General features: G+C 43.1%; 1 protein-coding gene across 1 annotated transcript in view; it reads left to right on the forward strand.

The window, feature by feature from the left end:
- Positions 1-2422: 2422 nt before the first annotated feature.
- The window catches only part of gabbr2 (gamma-aminobutyric acid (GABA) B receptor, 2), a 188709-nt gene continuing 167224 nt past the window's right edge, over positions 2423-23907 (forward strand). The window contains exon 1 of the mRNA XM_034093795.2: positions 2423-3458. Within this exon, the coding sequence (XP_033949686.1) occupies positions 3144-3458 (315 nt within the window). The 5' untranslated portion in view covers positions 2423-3143. The remainder of the gene's footprint in view (positions 3459-23907) is intronic.

A 23907-nucleotide genomic window follows, 5' to 3' on the forward strand; every position in this document is an offset into this window, starting at 1 on the left:
TCTGCAACAATCATTAGCTGGACACGTACGATTTCTACATCAGAAATAAACAAACCGTGTCAATTTGGAGGTTTACTTGATTGTACCTGGAAATGTTGGTGCTGTAATAATAAACACCATAGAATGTGCTTATTAACAAACTAATATTCAAAACTCTCCATTTCCAATTTAATTATAGTTTTCTCACGTTTCATTTAGGTTTAATTTGCTGTTTGAGGCTTTATCCTACATGTACTTTACAACATATTGCTAACCCTCTGCTGTCTTGATGTTCCAGGAAAGTTTTGAGCAGGAAGGGATTGTTGTCGAGTGCGAAACAAAGAGATGAGATGAAAACTAGACCCACTTCTTCATCGGGACCACTCTGAATAGAAAGGAAGGAGGGTTATTGAAAGATCAGTAGGATATATATACGGTATGTCATTCATTTATAATGGATTAATACAAAGTGCATTAAATACAGCTGTTTCTCGATCTTCCTATACTTCAATTTGCTGGTTTAGTGGCACACTCTCATTGCCTGCTTCCTCCAGTCAGTTGTTTATGTTACATACATCAGAAAACAGGGTTTCCTGACTTCACACATCAAAAAGTAGGTCAAGGATTGGTCATATAAAGGATGTGCTTGTCAGACGGAGAGAAAGAGAGAGAGACCTTGATATCCCAGCAATCCTCTAAGGATATACTCAGTTCTTTCTGGGCATGCAGCTGCTGTACCTCGTGATAAATGACCTGTGGTTTGAGAAGCAAGGAGCGCAGCTCGGCCATGAACCATATGCTTTAAACCTTGTAAGAAGACTCGGGGGAAGGGAGTATTTAATATACAAAGGTTGTTTTGTAATGCCCATTTTCCAAAAGTAAGCCGAGCTTAGAGATTGCATTCATCTCTAAAAATGGAAACGCTTTAATGCTTTTTTATAGCACTGCATACGCTGACATTATCCTTTGTAGGAAGATACAAAACATCTTACTGTTGTCAATATAACATTTGAAAATGAAGACCTGCATCCTGCCACCTGTGTTGCACTTTGGCTTTGACTTTCTCATCACTTAGGCAACATTGCTCTCCAAGGCGTGGGCGAGTGACGCCTCTATCCACACGATGATCAGAACAAGGTGATATGGCGTGGTATGCCCTGCGCTATATTCACCCTCATTTTGAATTGGAAAAGAAAACAGTAGACTCCGATTTATACTTTCATTTGCGGCGATTTGAAACACGCACTTGACACTGATTGTTATTGTGCATGTGATATAATATAGGTCTATCGGTCAAACTGTATGTCAACTGTTTTGAAATCCAATTTCAGCTGATATCTTATTTTTACCACATGTACTGTAGAGAACAGTTACCCTCGAGCATCATTTTCTCCTCCCACGCCTGTTTAACAATACCATGAATTGTGTAGCAAACTATTGCAATAATTGCCTGTTTTGTGGACCTCGGGGCTGGAGGAGGTAATCCTTGTGCACAGAGACGAGAATGAAAACGTGTATATCCTGCCTTGGGGGAGCACAGGTAAGGGGCTAATGTACACATCAACAGGAGCAGGAGACAGGACGAGCTGCAGAGCGGCTGCAGTCCAGCACCATGGACAGAGACGAGGCTTCACGGACATATCGCTGGTGCTGAAATTCAGCTGAATTCTTTGCTTAGAAGAATACACTGTTACCCAAACATTTGATGATTTTACATTAGTTAAAGTTAAAGCAATAGGCATGGTAGTTATTTAAAAACAGCCAATTATTCCAAGTTCATATGTCTTGATTATCTTCACATTCATTCTGAAAATGTAGTTTTCCTGGGACTCCTCAAAAAAAGATGGACTCACAAGCTGCATTTTGTTAACTGCCAGGTGTCACTGTTTATTTCACCACTAAATCAATGCAGAAAGTCCCGATCCCTTTGTTCATGACTAAACGTATATTCTTTGTTGATATTGGGGATTCTCTTTTCATCCTATATGCTTGAGATTCACGCAGCAAGCTGTCTGTCTTATCATACGCAGAGGCAGCTCGGCAGGTATACAGCAGGTAGGGGGAATCAAAGCCCAGCTGACTGCAAATATCTCACCATCGCTTAGGGTGTGCGATTTGAATGAACCACAGAAATATAGCTGTACAAAGTGTTTTTGATGTGACTGTTGTATGACGTGCTATAACAGGGCTTCATGCGTGTATACAGCCCTATATATTTAACTAGCCTGCTCTATGCATGTCTGACACGTCGTCTGCCTCCTACAACATACAAGCCCAGTAAATGACCCTTGGCTTTCAAGCCGCTAAAGAGTCTGCCCCGCATAAAGCCCATGCAGCCTTTCCACCAGGCCGTTATATCCCCCTCCTCCCCCTCCTCTCCTTCCTCCCCTTCCTCACCCTCCTCGTTTCCTCTCCTCCTCCACACTCAGTGCTCCCTCTTGCGCGCGCGGTGAGCTGCAGCGGCTTCAGCGCTTCTCTGACGCACCATCGGAGATGAGCATCCCAGTCCCACAGGCTGTCAAGGAACAATCTCTCAACATCTCCCTCTCGGACCTCTGCGGTCAAGAATTCAACGTCATTTATTATTAGTCTGTTTACCGTGTCGCTTCGATGTATCGTAATCCGTCAGATTCAGCACTACGTTGGAAGGGAGACCCACAGTTGCCATCTCTTGGCTTGGAATTTACTTCGGAGGTGATTTCTGTATCCGCAACAACTGTCAAGGAAAGTGATTGATCCCTGACTACTATTAGGAATCTTTTTGTTTTCGGGGCATCCTGCAGGACATTCTTCTAAGATAAGTGGTTCAAATTGAAGGTGAATAGGGGTTGAATTAGAGGGCTGCTGTGACAGGAGATCGTTTGGATGACGGACAACGAGAGGCTATAGCTTTGCCACTGCAACGCGAATTTCTGCGCCCTTGGAATATTCTGATAGAGGCACTGTTATAGAGTAGAAACATTTTTTTTTTTTTATCAGTACAGTAATAATCAATACGACGAGTTTGGGCACTGCAGGGGCTGCTGCGGCTTTCGTGTCTGCTCTGTTTTGAAATACGATTTCCTTGACGGGCGGGCGGCTGAGCATCCCGGACTAGCCCGACTCTGCGATGCCCAAACAGTGAGGGCACGGTGGGATCTCACTTGGTCACCCTGCACTGTAGCATGGCTCCAGCCCGGAGGGACTGCAGCGGCTGGGAGATGTTCCTCCCGACGGGATGTCTGCTCCTCTCTGTTTTGCTATTTCACCCTGCTCTGGCCAAGGTGTGTAACGACCGCACCAAACACGGACAGGACAACAGCTGGTTCGCCAGGGACGGGGAAAACTTGCCCATCATGGTGCTTATGCCCATGAACGAGTCGGCCCTGATGAGCGGCATCAGCCAGGGCATCGAGCCCGCGGTCCAACTGGCCATCCAGCACATACGGGAGTCCAGGAAGTACTCGTTCTCACTCATCACCAAAATCTATGACACCGAGGTAAACACACACACAGTAAATCCCTTTCACTAAGCTGCTGCTGCTGGTTGACCCAGGCGTGTTTAAAACAGTTGTGTGTGTGTGTGTGTGTGTGTGTGTGTGTGCGCGCGCGCGCGCGCCTGCGTGTGTGCATGTGCGCCGTGTGAATGGCGCGCGCATTGCCCCGCAGCACTCCAAACATTGTGCGTCCAAGGGGAAACATTGGGTTCTGTTATGATTGGAATATGTGCAGCCTCGTTGTCGGCGAGCGTGTTTTCAATGCGCAAAAGTCAAATGCTGTCTCTTTACCTCCCTTACCCGATGTTAATGCCTGTCCCCCATATTGTCTCTCTGCTGTTGAGTGTCAGTGCGTTTTATTTGTAACCCGTTTTCACCAGGCACTGCATCAGCCGGGCACTCCAAAGCCACTCTCTCTTGCTCTCCCTATATGGACGTTTTAATGACTGCAATCTCAGGATGAAACGGAGTGTGATACAAATGTCATTCATCGCTATCACCCAATTTAAATAAAAACGCTGCATTCGGTGGTTTTGCTATACGATCACTTTATAAGATGTGTGTATGATTTAAGATGGCTTTGCGCTATACATATTTTCAGTCACGAATCAGTGAATCTGTTAACGAGTGAAGGGCTGGTTCTCATGGTGCCAGAAGATGGCGGTAATTCGATGTACGATTTCTTCTGACTCCTTGCACCCTTGTAAGCAGCTGCACCCCACAGCCTTCCAGCTCCAAATGAGCATCTGTTTATTTGATAACAATAACATCAATAACATACCCCTGCAGTTGAAGTCCTCTCGAAGTTTAGTCATAGCTGAATCTCTGTAAGATGTGACATTGTTGGTATTGTTGTTTACACTTGATTTATTTAAAACAGCCTTCAGTCATCCACCTGCTTTTTGGCACACAATGCAATTGTGGAGCTTACACCTGCATTTAAAAAACAATATTTAATTACAATGCATACATAAGAAAATAAAGATGGAAAGATAGTATAAAGCTGTTTAATCAACCATGTTGCCATACCAACATGAAGGGACGTTGATAGTTTGACAGATCGGCCAAATCAACATTAAGACTATTGTCCAGTACATAAGATGACTTTGACTTGCTACTTAAATTAACAATATAACATACAACCATATTAACAATTTATACAATTCCTCCTCTAGTAATACTTTTTGATTTCCTGTCGAGCACTTTTGCAGCTCAGTGTTGGTGCACAGGTGTGTCTGTGAAACGGCACACACATCTCTGTTGACAGAGGTAAGCCCTCACAGGCAGCATGCGCTCAGACCACGGGATTAATATGCTCTTATGCGAGTTATGATTTTTCTCCTTCTATTCCCTGGAGAGAAAGATGAGCTGGAAGCACGAGGTCAGTGGGCCAGCCTGACTTCCTGGGGATGTCTGATAGTGATGCCCACTTTCTAATACTGACGATCAATGAAACTTATGATAACAGTGATATATGACCTAAACTCTAATGCGTCGTGGCACTTCATCTTCTGTGGTATTTGACATTTGTTTTGTCAACAGGCCAGCTGAAACTCTAGGCTCTGATCATGTTTTTTGAAATGTCAATATAAATGTAGCGCCTGCACTAAAACACCCATGGTTTTCACCTCAATAACACATGCTAACATATCAAGTCAACACTTATTACATTATTGTTTTTACAGACCTCATATACAGTGGCGGTTCTAGCTGATATGGCGCCCTGGGTGGTGCACCTTTCGTTGTCTTTCAGTATGCACAATGTAGGCCTATTACCTTTTCAGAATAGGAACTGTTAGAACAATAACACAACTTCCTACACTAATTCTTTCTTGGCATAACATATCTCACAAAAGATGGGCTACAACATATCAGTACTGTATAGGCCTATACAGACAGATTTTAATTAAGCCCCCAGTATGGAAAATTACACAAAGGACTTGTCAGTACAATTACCTTTTGAGGTGTTTGCTAAATGAAGGTGACTAAATCAATAACGGTTATAGTGGTTGTTTATAACGTTTTTTTGTGCCGCCCCCAGTCAAAATGCCGCCCATGTCACCCATATCAATATCCGCCACTGCTCACATGCAGTCCAGGGCAACAGTATTCAAACATAAAACACCCAACCCTGTTTTAAACAGCTTCATAGCTATATAAGTTAGAGTGATGGAAGACCCCATTATTAACAACAGATTCATGCATAGTGTAGTGAACTGTAATTGCTTAAGAAGGACCAAATGTTAATACTGCACTCGATCTTGATGAAGAATGTCGCACAGTGGTAGCCCGTTGGCTCTGTCTTAAATAAATCTGAGAAAAAAAGTGCCTTGCCAGCAACCCAGAGTATATTTACAAGCTATTTGAAATCATTTGGCACACCCTGCCATGGTTACAGTCAACACAGGACCACAGAGTGCAAATGGCAATATATAACTGCAACAGAGTTCATTACATTTACAGAAAATAATACAAAAGTATGACACTTAGGTGGGAGAATCACAATTGTAGATATCTTTTAAGATATGAGAAACTATTATTGTTTGTTCATTTAAATTGAAGCGGTGTGAATTGTTCTGAGTGGCTCAGCTGTCATGAGTATTTCCAGGTGGATAGAACCTTTGCTAAGGACAGAGTACTATATTGCTTTTGGAGCCTCTGACATACTGTATTTATGGGAGCATTAATGGGAAGTTAGTGATGGCTGTGCTATTAGTCATTTATAATACATGTGTTCATAATAGTTTTTGATGTATAATCATTTCTTACACATGCATAAAGACCAAAGACATTCACATGCACACAGCTTTCCCACATACCACATGCTTATGTCAGAAAACAATACATGCATCAGTGCGTTTATTGCAGCCAGCAGCAGTCCAAGTGTGTGTCTCTTCTGCTTGTGCGTACGTGTGTGTGTGTATGTGTGTGTGGGTACTGGGATTTAGCCTGGCAGATGTAAGTAATCAGTCCCTGAGCAGAGGCTCTTTATCCCTTTATCCCCTGTCGGTGGAGCTACAGTACACTGAGCAGGCCCAGTCCATCCCCTGGTGTTGTGGAGCTGGGTGGGTCTGCTGATGATGTCGAGGCACCGGGGGGCTGTCCAACACTAAAAGGCCTGAGAGCTGCGGCTGTGATGCTAACACGAGGTAGTTGGTTGCTGGAGGACTGGAGAAGCAGTTTCTAGAAGAAGAGCAGATGTCCTGATGGGGAAAGCCTGGAGATGAGATGTAAAATGCAGGCTGGTGTGAAACCGGCTGGATCCGGCCAAAGCCAGATGTGTTTAACAGTACAGGCATTGTAGCAGGCTGAAGCCAATGCAGATGAGAATACATCTTTGCTTTAAACCCAGAGCATTGCAGGTAGAAAAGAAGCAGGATGGATTATTTCAACTGGGAGGCTTAGTGCCGGAGCAGGAGTTGGTTCTCCATCACAGCTCTGGATGTGCGAGTGTGGGCTTTAGTGTAACCGAGGACTGATACTGTAACTCTGCAGGCTTAGAGGATCAACGCTTTGGAGAGGACAGGAAGGACTGGAGGAGGATGGAAGGGAGACTTTGGGCAGTGAGAGCGTTCTAGGCTAAGCTACGCTAGTTCAACAGCTTAGGATGCATGACAGGCTCTTGAGAGGAGCCACTCAGGGAAAGATCCTGTTTTAGCAGAATAGTTCACAATGTACTTTGAATGGTATCAGGTTTGTCTTCACTGTTGTCTTCAGCTCTGGAAAAAGACATCAGACAATGGATGCAAATGGAAACCCTTAATAGATGAAATCAATATCGGGAAACCAAATGGATTCATACTCACGTCTTGTAAAAGTTTGCTAATCATAATTACAGTTGGTATACTGTAGCACTGATTGATGATTTCTTATAAGGACAGATCTTTGGCGGCACTTTCATAGGATTTTGAAATGCAATTTGGAAACACGCCTGCCGTGTCCTATATTGAGGGAAACTCACTTCTAAGGGGACGTGCTTCCTCACTATCATGTTTCCTATATTCCAGCAGTCAGAGAAGAGTGAACACATGTATTCAAAGGCACATCAATACAACCACAAAGACACAGAGTCTGCAATTGGAGATAGGGATCCTGCCTATGTACAGTGCCTCGGATACAGTATGCAGATGGTATTTATAGTATATGACTTTCCATCCATGCAATATGGGCCTCTTGAGACTGTGTTAGCAGTGACCTCGGTTCAGACTGCACACAGACTGCTTCCCTGCTCTTCTCTGAGGACAAAATGCAATACGTCACATTTGTGCACAGCAAGCCCGAAGCCACCGTACAGTACATCCGTTCACAGGAGGAAGAACCCCCACCCACTGAGCACATTTAAGGCGTTCTGTCATTTTGTCAAAACAAGTTATGTTGTTCGGGAATAGGCTTTACCATAATGGAGATCAGGACGCTGCAAAGCATAGGTCTTACGTCAAAGCGTTGTGCTTCAGATTTGAGGCGAATGTGCTTTAGACAATTGTTTATAGTTTATGTCATTTATATATTTTTCCAGTGAGAGCATCCCAGAGCTACTGATCTAACTGATTCACACACTGTAACTCACCTTTTGAGCTTTTGTGCAAAACCATGTGACATGGGCCAAATGAAGCGGCGCCCTTGGACATCTTGTATGTCAGGGTCTCAGATTGTATGCCAGATATGATCTAAATATCTGACATCCACTCAGCGCCCAGGCGGTGACCCCGGGGGGTCAACACAGATTTCCTGTCACTGCTCCTAGAGAGGGGAATGTTCAGGGATAGTAAGGGAAAGCAGAATGTGACAGCTCGGGTGCTCTCTAGGCATACAGAAAGTGCTGAGTGTGGCTGTGTCCACCGACCCGACACAGATAGTGGGAATCAATGTGCAGCAGCCCTTCTCATACAACGAACAGGATCTCAGGGGGGAATCAGAGAGAGAGGCGAGAGAGGCAGAAATGTGTAGGGCAATGAGATGGAAATCCCCAAATAGGATTATAGGAAATGGCCAGCCTCTTAATTCCTATTGGAACATTATCTAATGCCACTTGCATTGTTTCTGTGAGGCTTTATCGTTTAACGGCCATGTAAAAAAGCAATTAGTGCATGCAACGAGGTATGCACATCAGATGAGTTAAATGCCCCCCAGATATACAGTTTATTTTCTTTCCCGAAATTAGAGACAGGTGGGTCACAGTTTATTAAGGTTGTTACATTTGAGCTATAATTGCTGACCTTTGTGTGAGTCAGGCTGCCAGTGGCCTGGAGGGCTCCAGCAAGATGACCATAAACGTGAGCTTTCCTGATAGAAGAGTCTCTAATGCGCCCTGAGGCTGGCTTTATGACACACAAGCACACATACACAATGGAAGTATGGTCATACACACATACTGTATGAGCTCATGATTTTATACACTTACCGCCACACAGACCTATTTCCTCTGTTCACCGCCACACGCACACGGATCACGTACACTCCCACATATGGTCATGGCTCTTTTCAACTGGCACCCCTCTAGCACTGCCTGAGGTCATTACAATGTGGTCAGTTGAGCACTTTGACATGAAGTGTTGTTCCAATAAAAACCACACCATCATCGGAGTGATTTATACAACATCATTACCTTCAGGCCTCCTCCCCTGATCACAGGGAGTAGCCCAAAACCATACCTCACTGAAAACTATCATCATCGATCATTTGAAACCTGTGTAAAAGGACAACAACAATCTACATATCTCTGTTTACTGCATTTTGATTCTCCTGGCAATTGCATCAATCTCTTGCTTGATTGGATTTATCAAGGAATTTAAAAGGACATATATTGCATTAAAACATGGTAGAAAGTGACCTAAGATGCTTTTTGCTTTGTTTTTTATCCTTTCCAACCTAAGTAGTTACTGTATGTCCCCTCCAATTAGTCCCAGAGGTTTGTCATATACATGAAAAGGAGAAATAAGTCTGACTCTTCCTCTTCTTTGGTACATTAACACTAACATCTTCTGGCCAATGTGTTAATGACACAATTCTTTTTTTGATATCGTATTGGTATTCTGAACAGTAAAGTTCAAGTGTGACAAAAACAAATTAGCCTTCTGGCTTTCTCTACCTCTCCTCATTTCCTTGCAGTATATTACAGAATGGCTCTTGTTTATGCGTGTATGTTGCTAATTTGATAGAGCAAGGTTTTGGCATTATCTCATGTCTGCGGAGCCCCCCCCCCCCCCCCTAATGGCATGAGAGAGGCAACGGCTGAATTCAATTTGAAAAGCACCTTAGGCAAGGCCTGCTGGTTGCTTGCAAAGCAGTCAAATTGTGCGTTTGAATGTTAGGAAAGAATGGTAAAAAGTCTGTATGCTGAATGGGTGGACGGGTGTACTAAATGTCCCGGTGGCTGGTTAATGTGGTTCTTTGAGTCCCAATCAACCAACATTGATATTGTTTAAAAATAGTGCAGTTTTTACTGGAGCCTACTGCGAAAATGTAACTTAGCCAAATGCTGTGGTTCACTCTCATTACCACACATTTGTTGGCACTCTGCCCGTCAACTTGTTTCTTCCGCCTTGGTAAATCTGCCTTGGCGCGACTGGCTGGAATCTCATTTGACTCTTTGTTAGCTCATTGAATTAATAACATACAGTCCAGGCTCATTCATGGTGTGGTCAGTGGACTTCCCTGTGGTCAGCATCATCACGTGGTGTTAATGAAATACAAACGAGAGAGTAAACACAGACCAGACAAATCGCTACCTAACACACAAAGAGATGGAAGATATACTTATTGTAGTATTCCTCTCAGCTGAGACTTTGCGCCTCACCTCAAACAATTATTACAGTATCCAAAATTCCACATATGTTTCCCATCAAATTCGTTGCATTTGAATGACAACCAGACGACACACTCGTGAAAGCTCTATTGAATTCAGTTTGTGATCATCAGTTTCAAATGAATTTGTCAGTGTCAAATTGTAATCCTCCTTTCTTTGTGCCGTCGCATTGTGTTTTACCAGCAGATGCTATGATGAGACATCTGTTGGCATGCACCCTCCTCATCTTGTTGCTTTCTTTTCTCCCAGACTGTGCTGGAATATCATTGAGATGCACATTGACTACAAAAGGTGGTGAACCAGGCATCTGGCTGCCATTAACATGAACAAACAGTTGCTCTCTGATTCACATGACTGCAGTGTGGTGCCGAAGGAGGGACCCCCACTGGGAAATCACCCAGGAGATGCAAGCAGGCGGTGGGGGGGAATGAAGAGGTGGGGAAGGAAGAGAATATGGACTTTAGGAAGACGAGATAGGGGAGCTGGAATTTGAGGCGGATAAACCCTACAGAAAACGTTAAAGCAGCAACAGATCAGAGCAGAGAAGAGCTTGAAAATCTCTCATCTTTATTCAGTGCTGCTGAAAATACTGACAAGATGGCTGCTGCCATGTTGAGCGCAACACTAAGTCAGTCAGTCTGGCTGCTACTGCTGGTGCATCTCTAAAGCTGCCATTGATCCCTAGCCAAGCTATTTGCACAGACAGTTAACACAGCGAATGTGTATCCGCTGCAAACTACTTAATCAAACTTCCAAATGTGATGAGAGAGCTGGGATTCTTTCTGTGTTTTTCTTTTGGACTGTGGTTTTAGAAAGATATTCATAATGTTGTAGTCTGTTGACTGACCTCAGTGTTCTGCAGACATGATCCAGGAGAATATGTGTTTGTGTGCGTATGGTTACCAACCCCAGGAGAGCTGCCCTGCCGCTGCACGTCTGGAGAATTTCCATCGCTGAAAGGCTGCGTATGTGCGCCAGTGTGAGAGAGACGCCGTCTGAAGGGAGACAGAGGTTGTATGTGTGAACGGGGTTTCCGATGTTTGATAAAGCTCCTCCTCTAATGTTGTTTGACCTTTTACCTTTAAGCAAAACACTCCTCCTGCACTGGGTGACCTTGTTTTCAGCCCTTGTTAGACCTAAATCCTTAAAATGGTACCTTTCCCACTCCATCACTGTCGGCTTCTCTCGCTGATCAGCACTCCCCCACCCCCTCTCTCTCACACACACTCACAGAAACCAAATTCACCTCTCTGCCTCCCTGTCTCTCTCCCGTGAGTGGACAGAAATGAAAGGATTATGGTGGAAAGGGTGTGCCGATGTCATTAGAGATTGGACAAGTACTCTGAGCATGCTCCTGTCTGTAGCTCTCAAGAGGGCCTAGCACGGAGCAATCGGCAGAGACAGTCTGTCCTTGTCAGTCCTGTAATTACATTAAAGCTCCTGTAATTCTTGGCCAAAAAACAGGAGCCACCCATTGTGTGCTTCTTGGGGATGGATGTGCTTGTGGGCACACGTTTGTATGGTGCGTGTGTAAGTACTTGTATAGAGAAAGTGACTTTATGCTGACGCTTGCATAAGTCCACACACGCAGTATGTGGTAATGCCCGGTGACCCTGTGTGTATGCATTTGCCTCTTTCTGGCAGCACGTGGTGTGTATGAGGCATGTGTGCATCCTGTTCCCACGGGTCGGTGGCACTTAACACTGTTCCCAGAGGGCAGGCTGGTTGTCATGGCCACAGCTGGGACGTGAGACTCAGGCAGGTGCCACAGCAGAATAATGGACTAACTATAACATTCATCTACATTTGCACACACTTTTTTGTATCACTCAAACATTGATACTCGTACTCGAGAAGGGCATCGGGGTGCGGAGCAACTTTTGTGAAATGACCATGAAGAATTAAACGTATTCTCCCTACTCCTTTATTGTCTGCACGAATTGTTTTATAATGTAGCCTTTTCGGAACACTTATTTCCACATGCTACAATTGGTTGATACATTCATGCACAAAGTAGTTCCTTCAAGTTAGCCAAGTATACATATGAAGAAGTAATCGTCCCTCGCATACAGCATAAGTGGAACCGCTTTGTGGCAAGGTGAAATGCTGCAGCAGTGCACCGGGTTATGGAGGGTTCCTGCTGTTAAATTAGATTAAAGATTGCCATTAAACTATCAGACAATAAGCCCGAAAACCGAACTGTCTATAATGTCATGTGTTCAGAGCGCAGCAATCAATCAATCAATCAATCAATCAATCAATCAATCAATGTTTATTTATATAGCCCAATATCACAAATGTTACATTTGTCTCAGTGGTCTTCACAGTGTGTACAGAATATCAGTATGACAATACGACACCCTCTGTCCTTAGACCCTCACATCGTACAAGGAAAAACTTCCAAAGAAAACCCAGTTTAAAGGGAAAAATGGGAGAAACCTCAGGGAGAGCAACAGAGGAGGGATCCCTCTCCCAGGACGGACAGACGTGCAATAGATGCCGTGTGTAAATTGAAAAGATAATACATTTGCAACATAGGTAGTCCAAATGTTTGGAAATGCATGTGTGTATAATAGGAAGATGAATCCACGAGGATATCCATCCAGGACCTATGATCCAGGACCACAGCCACGACTCAAGATCCAGCGCTCGCGATCCAGGACACAGGACCGCAGGATCATCCATGACTCCGGATCCCAGCGTATATAGACACCAAAAAGAAAGACATTTGGGGAAGCTGGGTTAATCGGAACATGAGTGTACACGGGTATAGACAGAGAGAAGGAAGAAGTAAGATGTCCCCCGACAAACTAAGCCTATATCAGCAAAACTAGGGGCTGAATCTAATCAGCCCTAACTATAAGCTTTATCAAAAAGGAAGGTCTTAAGCGCACTCTTAAAAACGGATAGGGTGTCTGCCGCCCGAACACAAACTGGAAGCTGATTCCACAAAAGTGGAGCTTGATAAGAAAAGGCTCTGGCTCCCATTGTACTTTTAGAGATTCTAGGAACAACCAACAACCCTGCATTCTTGGAACGCAATGCCCTAGTAGGACAGTAGGGTATAATGAGTTCTTTAAGGTAAGATGGCGCCTGCCCATTAAGGGCTTTGTAGGCGAGAAGAAGAATTTTAAATTCTATCCTGTGTTCTATAGGGAGCCAGTGTAAGGCAGCCAGAACAGGAGTAATGTGGTCCCTTTTCCTAACTCTGGTTAGTACACGAGCCGCAGCATTTTGAATCAGCTGAAGCGACTTGACTGACTTCTTGGTACTCCCTGATAATAAAGAGTTACAATAATCCAGCCTAGAAGTAACAAATGCATGGACTAGTTTCTCTGCATCGTTTTGAGGCAAGATATGCCTGATTTTTGCAATGTTACGTAGATGGAAGTAGGCGGTCCTTGAAATTGATTTTATGTGGGCGTTAAAGGATAAATCCTGATCAAATATAACACCAAGATTCCTTACAGTCTCACTGGAGGCCAAATTAATGCCATCCATAGTTAGTATGTCTTTAGATAATTTGTTTCGTAGATTCTTCGGGCCAAGTACAATAACTTCAGATTTGGTCGTGTTTAACATCAAAAAGTTTAAGGTCATCCACGTTTTTAAGTCCTTAAGGCAGTCTTGAATTTTATTTAGATGATTAATTTCATCAGGCTTGATTGATAAATATAGTTGAGTATCATCCGCATAACAATGAAAGTTTACAGAATGATTCCTTATAATATTGCCTAACGGAAGCATATATAATGCAATAGCCTGTCTTTTCTCAGCGGTTAGACTGTTGATCAAGTCCAATGTTTACATTTCTTTTTCACATTGAATTATTGCAAACATTTAAGTAGGATATGAACATAGTACAAAACTATCACACATTTCCACATTCCACCTTTATGTCTTAAACACAGGTTTGTGTTAAGGGATATCAGAACAGGTCATTATCGATTATACAGTTTCAGTCACACCGATAAGGACCTTCATGGAGTACCTGTCGGAGCACAGCCTTCACTGCTGTTACATTACACAAATAGACTGTTGAGTTTAATGCATTTCATCTTCCTTGAGCAATATATCGCATGCCTTTGTGCTCATCCGGCTGCAAGAAAACCAACTGTCAGTTTGTGTTTTGCTTTTCCGCCTCTTAGATTTGGTGACCATCAGATATTAAAACGCTCTGTGTGTTTTCCTGTATTTCCTGATTGAACTGATACACACTGACTGTAGGTCCAAGGACTGGCTGGAAGTGTAACTATTGTGATGTGTTGCTTGTATTAGGCCCCAGCATGTGTTGATGCGGCACACTGCAGAGCTCTGCTCCAGCTGTCTCTGATACACATCGGACCTTTGTCCATTTGTTGCTCGCTCGTAGTGGCTTCCACTTCCCTATCCGTGATTGCTGGGGTCTGTTAGAGGAAAGCATTTGGTGAGCCCATTGTGTGCCAAGAGCGATAACAACAGACAGTAGAAACACAGATGTAACCTAAAATACACCCACACATTTTCTACCAAAGTGCCCATGCCGTGGCAGTGGTATACGCAGATCTGTCATGCCCATCCAAAGCAGGCAATCATGCCACATGCGATCACAAAAGGCTGCACAAGGATGATAAGAGATCCTTTGCAACCAAGCTCTATCTGCGTGGCTCAGTCCTTATCTTGGTGCGTGTGTGTGTATCATTGTGTGTGTGTTTTCATGGACCGATAGGTGGACAGCAAAACAGATTAAATAGTGCTTTTTTATGTTGTATCAGTGGAATTGTGTTTTGTCAGTGAAAATAAAAAAAACAGTCGGACCCAGGAGAGGGTTGCCTTTAGTTTAGAGTAGTCCCAACCCAATTTGGCAAACTGACCCCAGTCCACAACCCAAAACACACACCACCACCTACCTAGCCACACACCCTCACTCAAACCATCCCACAGAAGCAGCTGCACTGTGAATGTTGCGCTCAGCTCCACTTCATGAGGTCATTTCTCTTTGGTCGTGTTTCTCTAAACAAGCCAAGTTCTAGGCTATAGAGCGGCAATTGTGGCTGTAAAGCGCAGTTAGTGCGTCAGACTGCAGCTGATAAATGGGGTGGGGTCTTGATTGGAGCGACCCGCGGTTGCCTGACTGACTAATGAACTGTTACTGTAAGGCGGGAGCCTTTTATTGCCTCCTTTATAGGAAGAAGAGGGAGCTGTTTCCTTTTTTCTAGTCCATTTCTTGACATACAAGCACACATAAACACACACAGGCACGTATGCACAAGCACACATAAACACACACAGGCACGTATGCACAAGCACACATAAACACACACAGGCACATGTGCACGTATGCACAAGCACACACAGAGCCTGGTCCTCCCTGAAGGGCCGTTATCTCTCATGGTTATTTGCAATAGGCTTGATACAGGGGTCGGATGGTCAACAACCCGAGGCGGCTGATCTGATGACCGTGCAAGAACCTGCTGTAGCAGACTTGTTGATACATGGTGTGATCTAAACCAACATTACATACAATTCCCATGAGATGCAGAGCTCTATAAATCAAGTGTTCAAGTTTTATTTTCATTGACAGCAGGGCCACTCTGGCTAACAGAACGTGTTCAGCTGCAGAAACATGCTCAATAATGTACAAGAAAGGTACAGAATGATTTCTAGCAGTAAAGATAAAAGCTACAGATGGTTCAAGCTAAATGCTTTGATGAAAATCATGAATGATTTAGCTCAAAAAGCTGTCCAGTTGTTAGCGTTTGAGAAGAATGTATGGAGGGAGAGGAACTACACGTTCTCTGTGCTCTCCATTACTTGCAGGGGTGATAATGTGTTCCTTTATTTCCATCTGGGGTTCGCAGCGATTTTTAGTCCAAGCCAAAGTCCTTAAAGCCCGAACAGCATGAACTCTGAGGACGATTTCATCCACATTTGCAGCATGTAAACTGATATTTGCAATATGCAGTACATTTGCTTTTGTACCACAAATGAATAAGACTCCAGGACATAAACTAGTTTTTACAAATTTAGAAAAATCGTCAGGTCTTTTCTCATCACCTCAAGAGTCACAACACAGCAAGACTTAGTTTACGAAAAGGGACATTTGATACGACTTGTGCAAATCAAAACTGCCAAAAAAGAATGTTTTCCATTGCACTGGCTTCCAAAGAATTGTTCAAACATGAAGTCTGTTAATCTTTGATCGTAGTGTTGAAAAGAGACTGAGGGGATATGTTTAGTATAATATTCGTCATCTCAGACAGTCTTAGTTGGTGATAACACTATTTTCTTGATTGAAATGCTTACTTTTCTGCTGATTTCTTCCCTCTTTCCAAATGCACACTCTTGGCCATAAAGCGGCTGTTCATACACCCCAACTGTGTGTATTGATGTCATGGCTAAACACAGGGTGATGGCAGAATGCCTGCTTTATTCTTTCTTTTGAGAAACGTCCAAGAACAATTGACGCCACCATTTTTCCGCTTCGTAAAAATGTGCAGCTTGTTGAAAATATGGATCCAAACTGGACCTGAATTCTTTCACTTGCATACCACCCGGTAAATCAAACATTTCCATGAGTTCTTCAATAAAGTGATCTTTATAGCCACAGTGGGATGCTTGAGGAAAGCACCTGCGGGGTTTTTCACCACTGCTGCCAAAACATACTGGCCACCCCTTCCTCTGCCAGCCATCTTTTATTAATCCCTTTCATTATGTTTGAAAATCCAAGGTAAAAGACTGCAAGGGGAATACATGTCACCCGCCATATTCGGCCACTTTAACACACTAGACAAGATGAATAAAGCAATGAAATCACCAAGGTTATGTGTACAGTATATTGAGCTGCAGTGACAATAGATTGATGGTTATTTTATCTCTTTTTAAATGGCATTTTGTCTTTAGGGGGAGACCCACATGTTACACTATAGCGAGAACATCCTTGCCATGTATCATTCCTGCTTTTCTTACTGTGATAGTTATTGGGCTTTTGTTAGCTTGTATTGCCTCAGTGGTCTGTGATTGATGTTCCCAATGACTGGGGAGCGCTGGTTGGGCTGATGACACCCCACACTGGGAGAAGGAGCGGTGCCTATCACGTTAATTTAATAGAAAACAGTAGGATAGTGAGTGAGATTTCATTATCCCATGTAAAGCACATCATTCCAAGGGCCATCTGGCCGAATGGAGGACATTACTCCGAAGGCATATTCATATCAACATTCGTATTCACATGACAGAGGCTAACACAGCCCTGTGATGTCATTTTAAACAAGCGGTCTATTGGCCGGAATTGTGTTAGGATAGTTGTTTCCGATCTGACGGAAAAAGGATGCCAATAAAGCTTTCCCAACTGTGAGCTTCATACTTTTTAAAGTGTAAAGTTTCTTCTGCCAAACGACTCAAATGCTAATTTTAACTGTCCACTCCCTGCCAGCGATTTCAGTTCTATTTGACAGGCTTTTTAAAAGGAGAAAAAACCCTTCTTGTCCACACTGAGCTACGGTCCATGTTACACTAATTACTACCCTTATTAGTATTCTAGTGGAACATTAGCAATTAGCACAGCCATTAAAACCATACGGGTCTCCTGTGGGCCAAAAAAGAAAGAAAAACAGAAACGAGGCTAAAATGTATGTTTTAAGTCCTGTTGTCACCACTGTGTTAGTGACGTTGCGCTTTCACCTTTCGGCTCAGGCAGATGAATGTGTGTGTGGTCCTTCGGCGACGCAGTGCCTTCTAAAGAATGTAAATTGTGCGGAAAGGGGACATCAATCCGACTTGGTGTGCACACGCTGTGCAGTTATTCATAAGGTTAGTTAACCTGCTAATTGTATGTTCTGGAGTCATTCATCGTGGGTGTTGAGTGGATTTATTTAAACACAATTACTTAGCTGCCCGTGATGTGTCGTACGCAGTGGGATCGCAGTACCTCACACAATGGTAGAGACATTCTCTGAACTTTAAAAAGAATAAGACACACATTCCCGGGGATGTTCACATGAATATATTAAAAGGTTGAATCCTTAACAATTCTCCGACGCTGACCTGTTACTAGATGTAATCTTATTGAATAAATGAACCAGATCACTGCTTTTAAGATGTATGAATCAGAATTAAACATGCTCCCTCGCGGTTGTTGGCAGCCTTCCTCTACATAAATATGATCTCGAGGCTGGACTCTGCTCTGTTGACTCGCTCTGACACACAGGGGATCTTCTATTGATTTCTGGAAGGCCTTCACGCCGGCCTCCTCACTGGAATCCCATTTTCAAGAATGGGCCTTCCATCTCTCATTATGTGCAGCATCCCATCTGGTCCCTTCTGTTTGGTTTATCCTTCACTTCCTATTTTTATTATTCTCTATTTTAGGCACTCTAGAAATGTAGAATGTGTCGGTTTAGTGGGTTTAACGATCTCAAATACGGGTCAAACATCATTTCAGTTGGGTAAATCAATTCATAGGACTTAAAAATAAATATTTTGTGCATATGTATTACTATTTCCTGGCAATGGCTTTTAATACAAAATGAATGCAGCAAGAATAATGTATTTAAATACCAACATTTGTCTAACATATTATGGGTAAAATATTGTTTTAAATGTTGCTGTAAATATGAATCTATTCACCCACTCACGCTGTCAGTGTGGTGCACCGATGGAGTTATCTCGGGTGTTCCTCAAGGATATGTGACAACCACGGCAACGGGACCGCAGGGTTACGACCAATCTTCTTTTTATTTGATAGAGGGCAAATGTAAATGTCAGCAACGTCTGAAATAGAAAGGTCTTCAAGTCTCTGATGCTACGTGGAATAAGCTGTGACAGATGGAAGATGCATTGCAAACTATGCAAGAGGGGAAGAAGATCATAAATACTAGCATGAGAAAAAGGGGATCTGTGGAAGAGGAGGCTAAGAACGGAAGCGATAGCAACCTTATTGTGCGGACATTGTAATATACAGGATACCCTAATCCAGAATATCTACACTGCCGATATGTACGCGGAAAAGCTGTGCGAGCTATTGATTTCTAAGTAAATATTCTATTGACTAAACTCTATTGATCATCCATGGGTTGCTCTAAAAGCCTGAGTTCAGATACATTGCTACAGCTACAAGATGGTGATGATAACACATTTTGATGTTCATCGCTTTGACAAGAATTTATCATCATTTGTCAATTGGTGTTTACAGAGTTCTACATTTGTCTTTGTTGAAATAAATCTTAATATGATCCGTATCCCCCAGATCACTGAGGAACTACAGATCCATAACATATTCAAAAAAGAAGGCCTTGGCAGGGGTGTCTCTCATGTGGCATCCTCCCACCACGACAACGGCAGACCAAGAATAATATCAATGTCTATTTAATTCATTTATTCATGAGGGTAATTGAAATATTAACGCAGCTGGTTAGACACTGGAGGCAGAACGTCTACAATGCTCAACTCACCAAGGAAATTATATTTGATTTACACATAGATTCTACCCCTCACAACATTTCCCCAGTGTGTTCAATTGAGTAGTTCCCTGGAAATGTTTTTTTTACTTTGGTGGATATACGTTGAATTTGTTAAAGATATACCATGTTTGTGTGTGTGCGCGCGCGCGCGTGTGTGTGTGTGTGTGTGTGTGTGTGTGTGTGTGTGTGTGTGTGTGTGAATAACCCGAAGTCAAAGAGATTTGACATGTTCTTTATGGGAGTAACTCGATTAAAAAAAGAATGAAGTAGTTGAGCAGTGTGCAGATGAACAGAGAAGAGAAGAAGATGTGATGTGATGTGATGTGAAGGATATGTAGTGAAAAGAGGATTCTGGGAAAGAAGGGAAAGCTGGATGACGGCATGATGTGACTGGAGCAAACACAACCTGGCATGTTTACCCCCTTCTAATGACGGGGAAGTGGTGCTGGGAAAAGGTGTGTGTGCAATGAAAGTCAGACAGAACATCTCTGCATGGACGGTTTGAACTGCACACACCTACACACACTTCACAGGCATGTGGCTTTATGTTTTAATTCTGCATCCGTGTGTGTATTTTGTTATGTGAGTTTAATTGCGCTGATGTGCATCTAGGCGTATGGTGTGCGTGCCTCCGCGTGCCTCCCAGATAGTCATTTGGGGTTTTTGGCTCGGAAGCGAGAAGGAACATGACGAGTGTGCCAAGCTTGTTGCGGGGTTTTTCTCATGTGACAGTCGCGTGGAACAGGGGGGGGGGGGTCAATGTGCTGCAACTGTCACATGTCGCGCTTGGCACAGTGGGCGAGTGGCAGGAGGGCGAGGAAGGGGGGGGGGGCTGCAGAGCTGGAGAGCTGGAGTCCCCAGGCTTTGTCAAAGGGAAACAATACAATGCAGAGAGATAGATCTGCCACCAACAATCAGAGGAGTAACACCATTGTGTGTGTGTGTGTGTGTGTGTGTGTGTGTGTGTGTGTGTGCGTGTGCGTGCGTGCGTGTGTGTGTGTGTGTGTGTGTGTGTGTGTGTGTGTGCTGAAGACAGAGAGAAAGAGATACATACTTACATATTCTTTGTGTTTACAATATCTGAAAATATATTAAATACTTCTCCTACACCTCCTTTAGAGGACATGCATTTCCACACTTGCAGTGATTCCATATTTGTGCTAAAATAACATCACTAAGGGAACAATTTACAACTGAAGGGTTTACAATGGGCCTACTTCAATGCACACCCTCACAGGCCCTTTTCAGCTTGAACTGTGATCTAATCTCCACACTTTAACTTGAATAATCTTGTCCTGAAGCCACTCCTGCATTGTTTTGGTTGTGTACAGCACGTTGTTGTAAAGGCTGAAAGTGAATCATTGCCATTCTGAGGTCATTCTGCGCTCTTGAGTAGGTTTTTGTCAAGGACCCGTTTTGCATTTTGCGCCATCCATCAGTAGTGACTCACTGTTGCTAGAAATCATACACGTTCATAGGCATCACGCTGCCGTAACCACGCTCCTCTGTTGGGACAGCACAGTATTTGCCAGTTTATTTGCAGCATCAGCTGTTACTTGTCAGATTTGTCATTAAGTGTTTAGGACACAGTTGAGTTTTTGGTTCTGAAGGCCAGAGATTCTTTAGGGGCCTCGTGGGAAACAGGACTATCTTTTTTGTAGTTTTTCTACTTTAAAGGTAGAATGGAGAAATGCAAAAATGGTTGTTTATCTAGCTGTATCGCTACATATTTGCCGTTCCAAATATTCCTTTGCATATGAACATAGTTTTTTAGGAAGTATTTTGAGAATAAGGCTGATGATATTCTAACACATACCTCCTAGCTCTGCTTTAATCAAATGTATCATCAAAAGTATATTAATCTGCCTCTGAAAAACATCTCCAACAAATGAACTGATCAAATACAGTGCCCAGCTTTTTACAGTATGTGCTCAGCCTTTATACAAATGATATTCTTTCTGACCATTAAGTATGTTTAGACGCACTGATGCATTGCTTTTGGAATTTTCATGGGTTGTAGACAAATTAAATAGAAAGAAAAAAAAAGAAAAAAAACCCACAATCATCTTGTTTTAATTAATAATTGTAAGCAATGCGAGGCCTAATCAAACAGTAACATATTCATATATGTAAGGATTAAAAGAATATCATGTGTACAGAAATGTCCTTAATTCATTACACTGAACCCACTAAATTGAACTATTTGATCCTTTTATATATGATCTTGCCTTCTTTGTTGTTATGTATATTTGTATACGAATTGATATTGGAAAAGAACGTTTTCTGCTTTGAACTCCCCAACGTGGGGCCGCTGTGAGCGGTGTGGGCCTTTTCAAACACGTCCTGTCTCATTTAGATCAAGAGACATCTCAAGTAGGATCAAAGGAGCCCAGATAGATCCAGGCTCCGTGTCACAGGAAAGGGGGAATATATTCAGTGTGTAAATGAATTATTTCTGCATTTCATACTCAGGTGATAAACATGTTCAAAATGCAAAGGAGCAGTAGAGAGACACAGCGAGAGAAGAGAACAAATTAAGAAAGTAGAAAACGTGGAGCTAATTTGAATCCCCAGAGGAAACATGGCGTCAGTGTTCATGCTTTTGTGATGTACAGCATGTCAATGTGCTCATGCAGTAACATAAATAACAGATAGGGTTCCCATAGAAACACTACATATGTTTTACCCATAACCACGCTGGCTTACAACAAAGCCCAGGTTTCTTTGAAACCACTGTTTCCCCATCACCCTTCATACATGCCGTTTGATCCTCAAGGCAACCAGCAACCCCCCCACCCCACAGTTGTACTACAACATCCCACGTGCCCCGTTTAATTCTCCCAACCCATCTCTCCTTCTTCTTGTCTCCACCACCTCTTCCCTCTGTTTGCTGATGATGGATGTGTGCAGTGTACAGCGTAAGGCATCCTGGAGGAAATCTTCTGTCACACACACATCATCATTATGCGCCCAAGGATGCCTGTGTTTAAGCCTGGGTTCCTGGTGCTGTCATGTCCTCTGATTATGGTGTAACGGATTGATTAACCCCTGGAGTGGGAGCAGCCCTTTTCATTATGGTGGCAGGCCGCCACCTCTCTCTGAGGTGTCACTTTGTAAATATTTGTCTCGCTCACTAACTCCTCTATGCATTTAACTTGTTGCACTATTGATTAACAAACCCTCATAATCGATGCCTTTAAGGCAACGCTGCTTTTATTCACACGTGTCCCAGCTACAGCAGAGAATGTCATTAATAGCTTTACCAATATATATTTCATAAAGTGACAAGCAGACATTATTTAAAGGGAAATAAATGCTACACTGTGTTTGGAAAAAACGGTTTATTTAAGCTTAGGAAAAATTACCTAAATGTTCCTTTTTAAATTAGGTTAATAAAAGTACATTAACAGCAAATAGAGTTCTGGAGAATACAAATATACACATACAAATAATAGGCAAGGATGATATATAGATGATAGATAAATCAAGTATTTGGTTACACGCAGGCCCGGTTCCAGAACATAATGACTCAGGGTGCATCTGAGATTAGAGAGGGTGCAGTGGTAACGTGCTATTTTTATAAGTGGGGAGTGGACCTAATACCCTAGGGGGTCTTCACCTCCTCTAGGGAAGATTTTCTTTTAAATATTGAAGTTAAAAGCATCAATCTGGTGCACTTTGAGAGCAAAATTAAGAGATCTATGGATACATCTTTCAACACCCATATGAAACACAACTGTAAACAGATTTATTATTTCTTTATGGATATTTTACAAATAACTCCCCTTTTAAAACCCAAATGTCTACATGCATAGCAGAAGATGGCATATTTTTCACATGAATATTCCAGCCAATCTCTGTTTTGAAACCATGAGCTGCAAAATGAGCGCCTTACCCCACTGTACAGGCGAGTTGGGTACTTTTTTAAATATACCTGGGCAGGCTCTGCTTTGCAGAGGTCCTCTGGCACTTGCGGGCCGCCGAGGGGTGGCGGTGTTTGGGGCAACGAAGACGGCTGCGGCTGCTCCGCCTCCGTGGGCGAGGCGGGCGGAAGGACGTGGCCGCGGGTAACGTAATGTCCCCATGATCTGAACTGTTATTACCTGCAGTAGATGCAGTGTTACTGCTGGCGATAAGGGCTGGTTGTTTTAACCATTTTCTGATGTCCATCATTGACTGCTGTGTAAGCACCTTGCAGATGACGAAC

This window comes from Pseudochaenichthys georgianus, chromosome 11 (genome assembly GCF_902827115.2).
Source record: "Pseudochaenichthys georgianus chromosome 11, fPseGeo1.2, whole genome shotgun sequence".
Taxonomy (NCBI): domain Eukaryota; kingdom Metazoa; phylum Chordata; class Actinopteri; order Perciformes; family Channichthyidae; genus Pseudochaenichthys; species Pseudochaenichthys georgianus.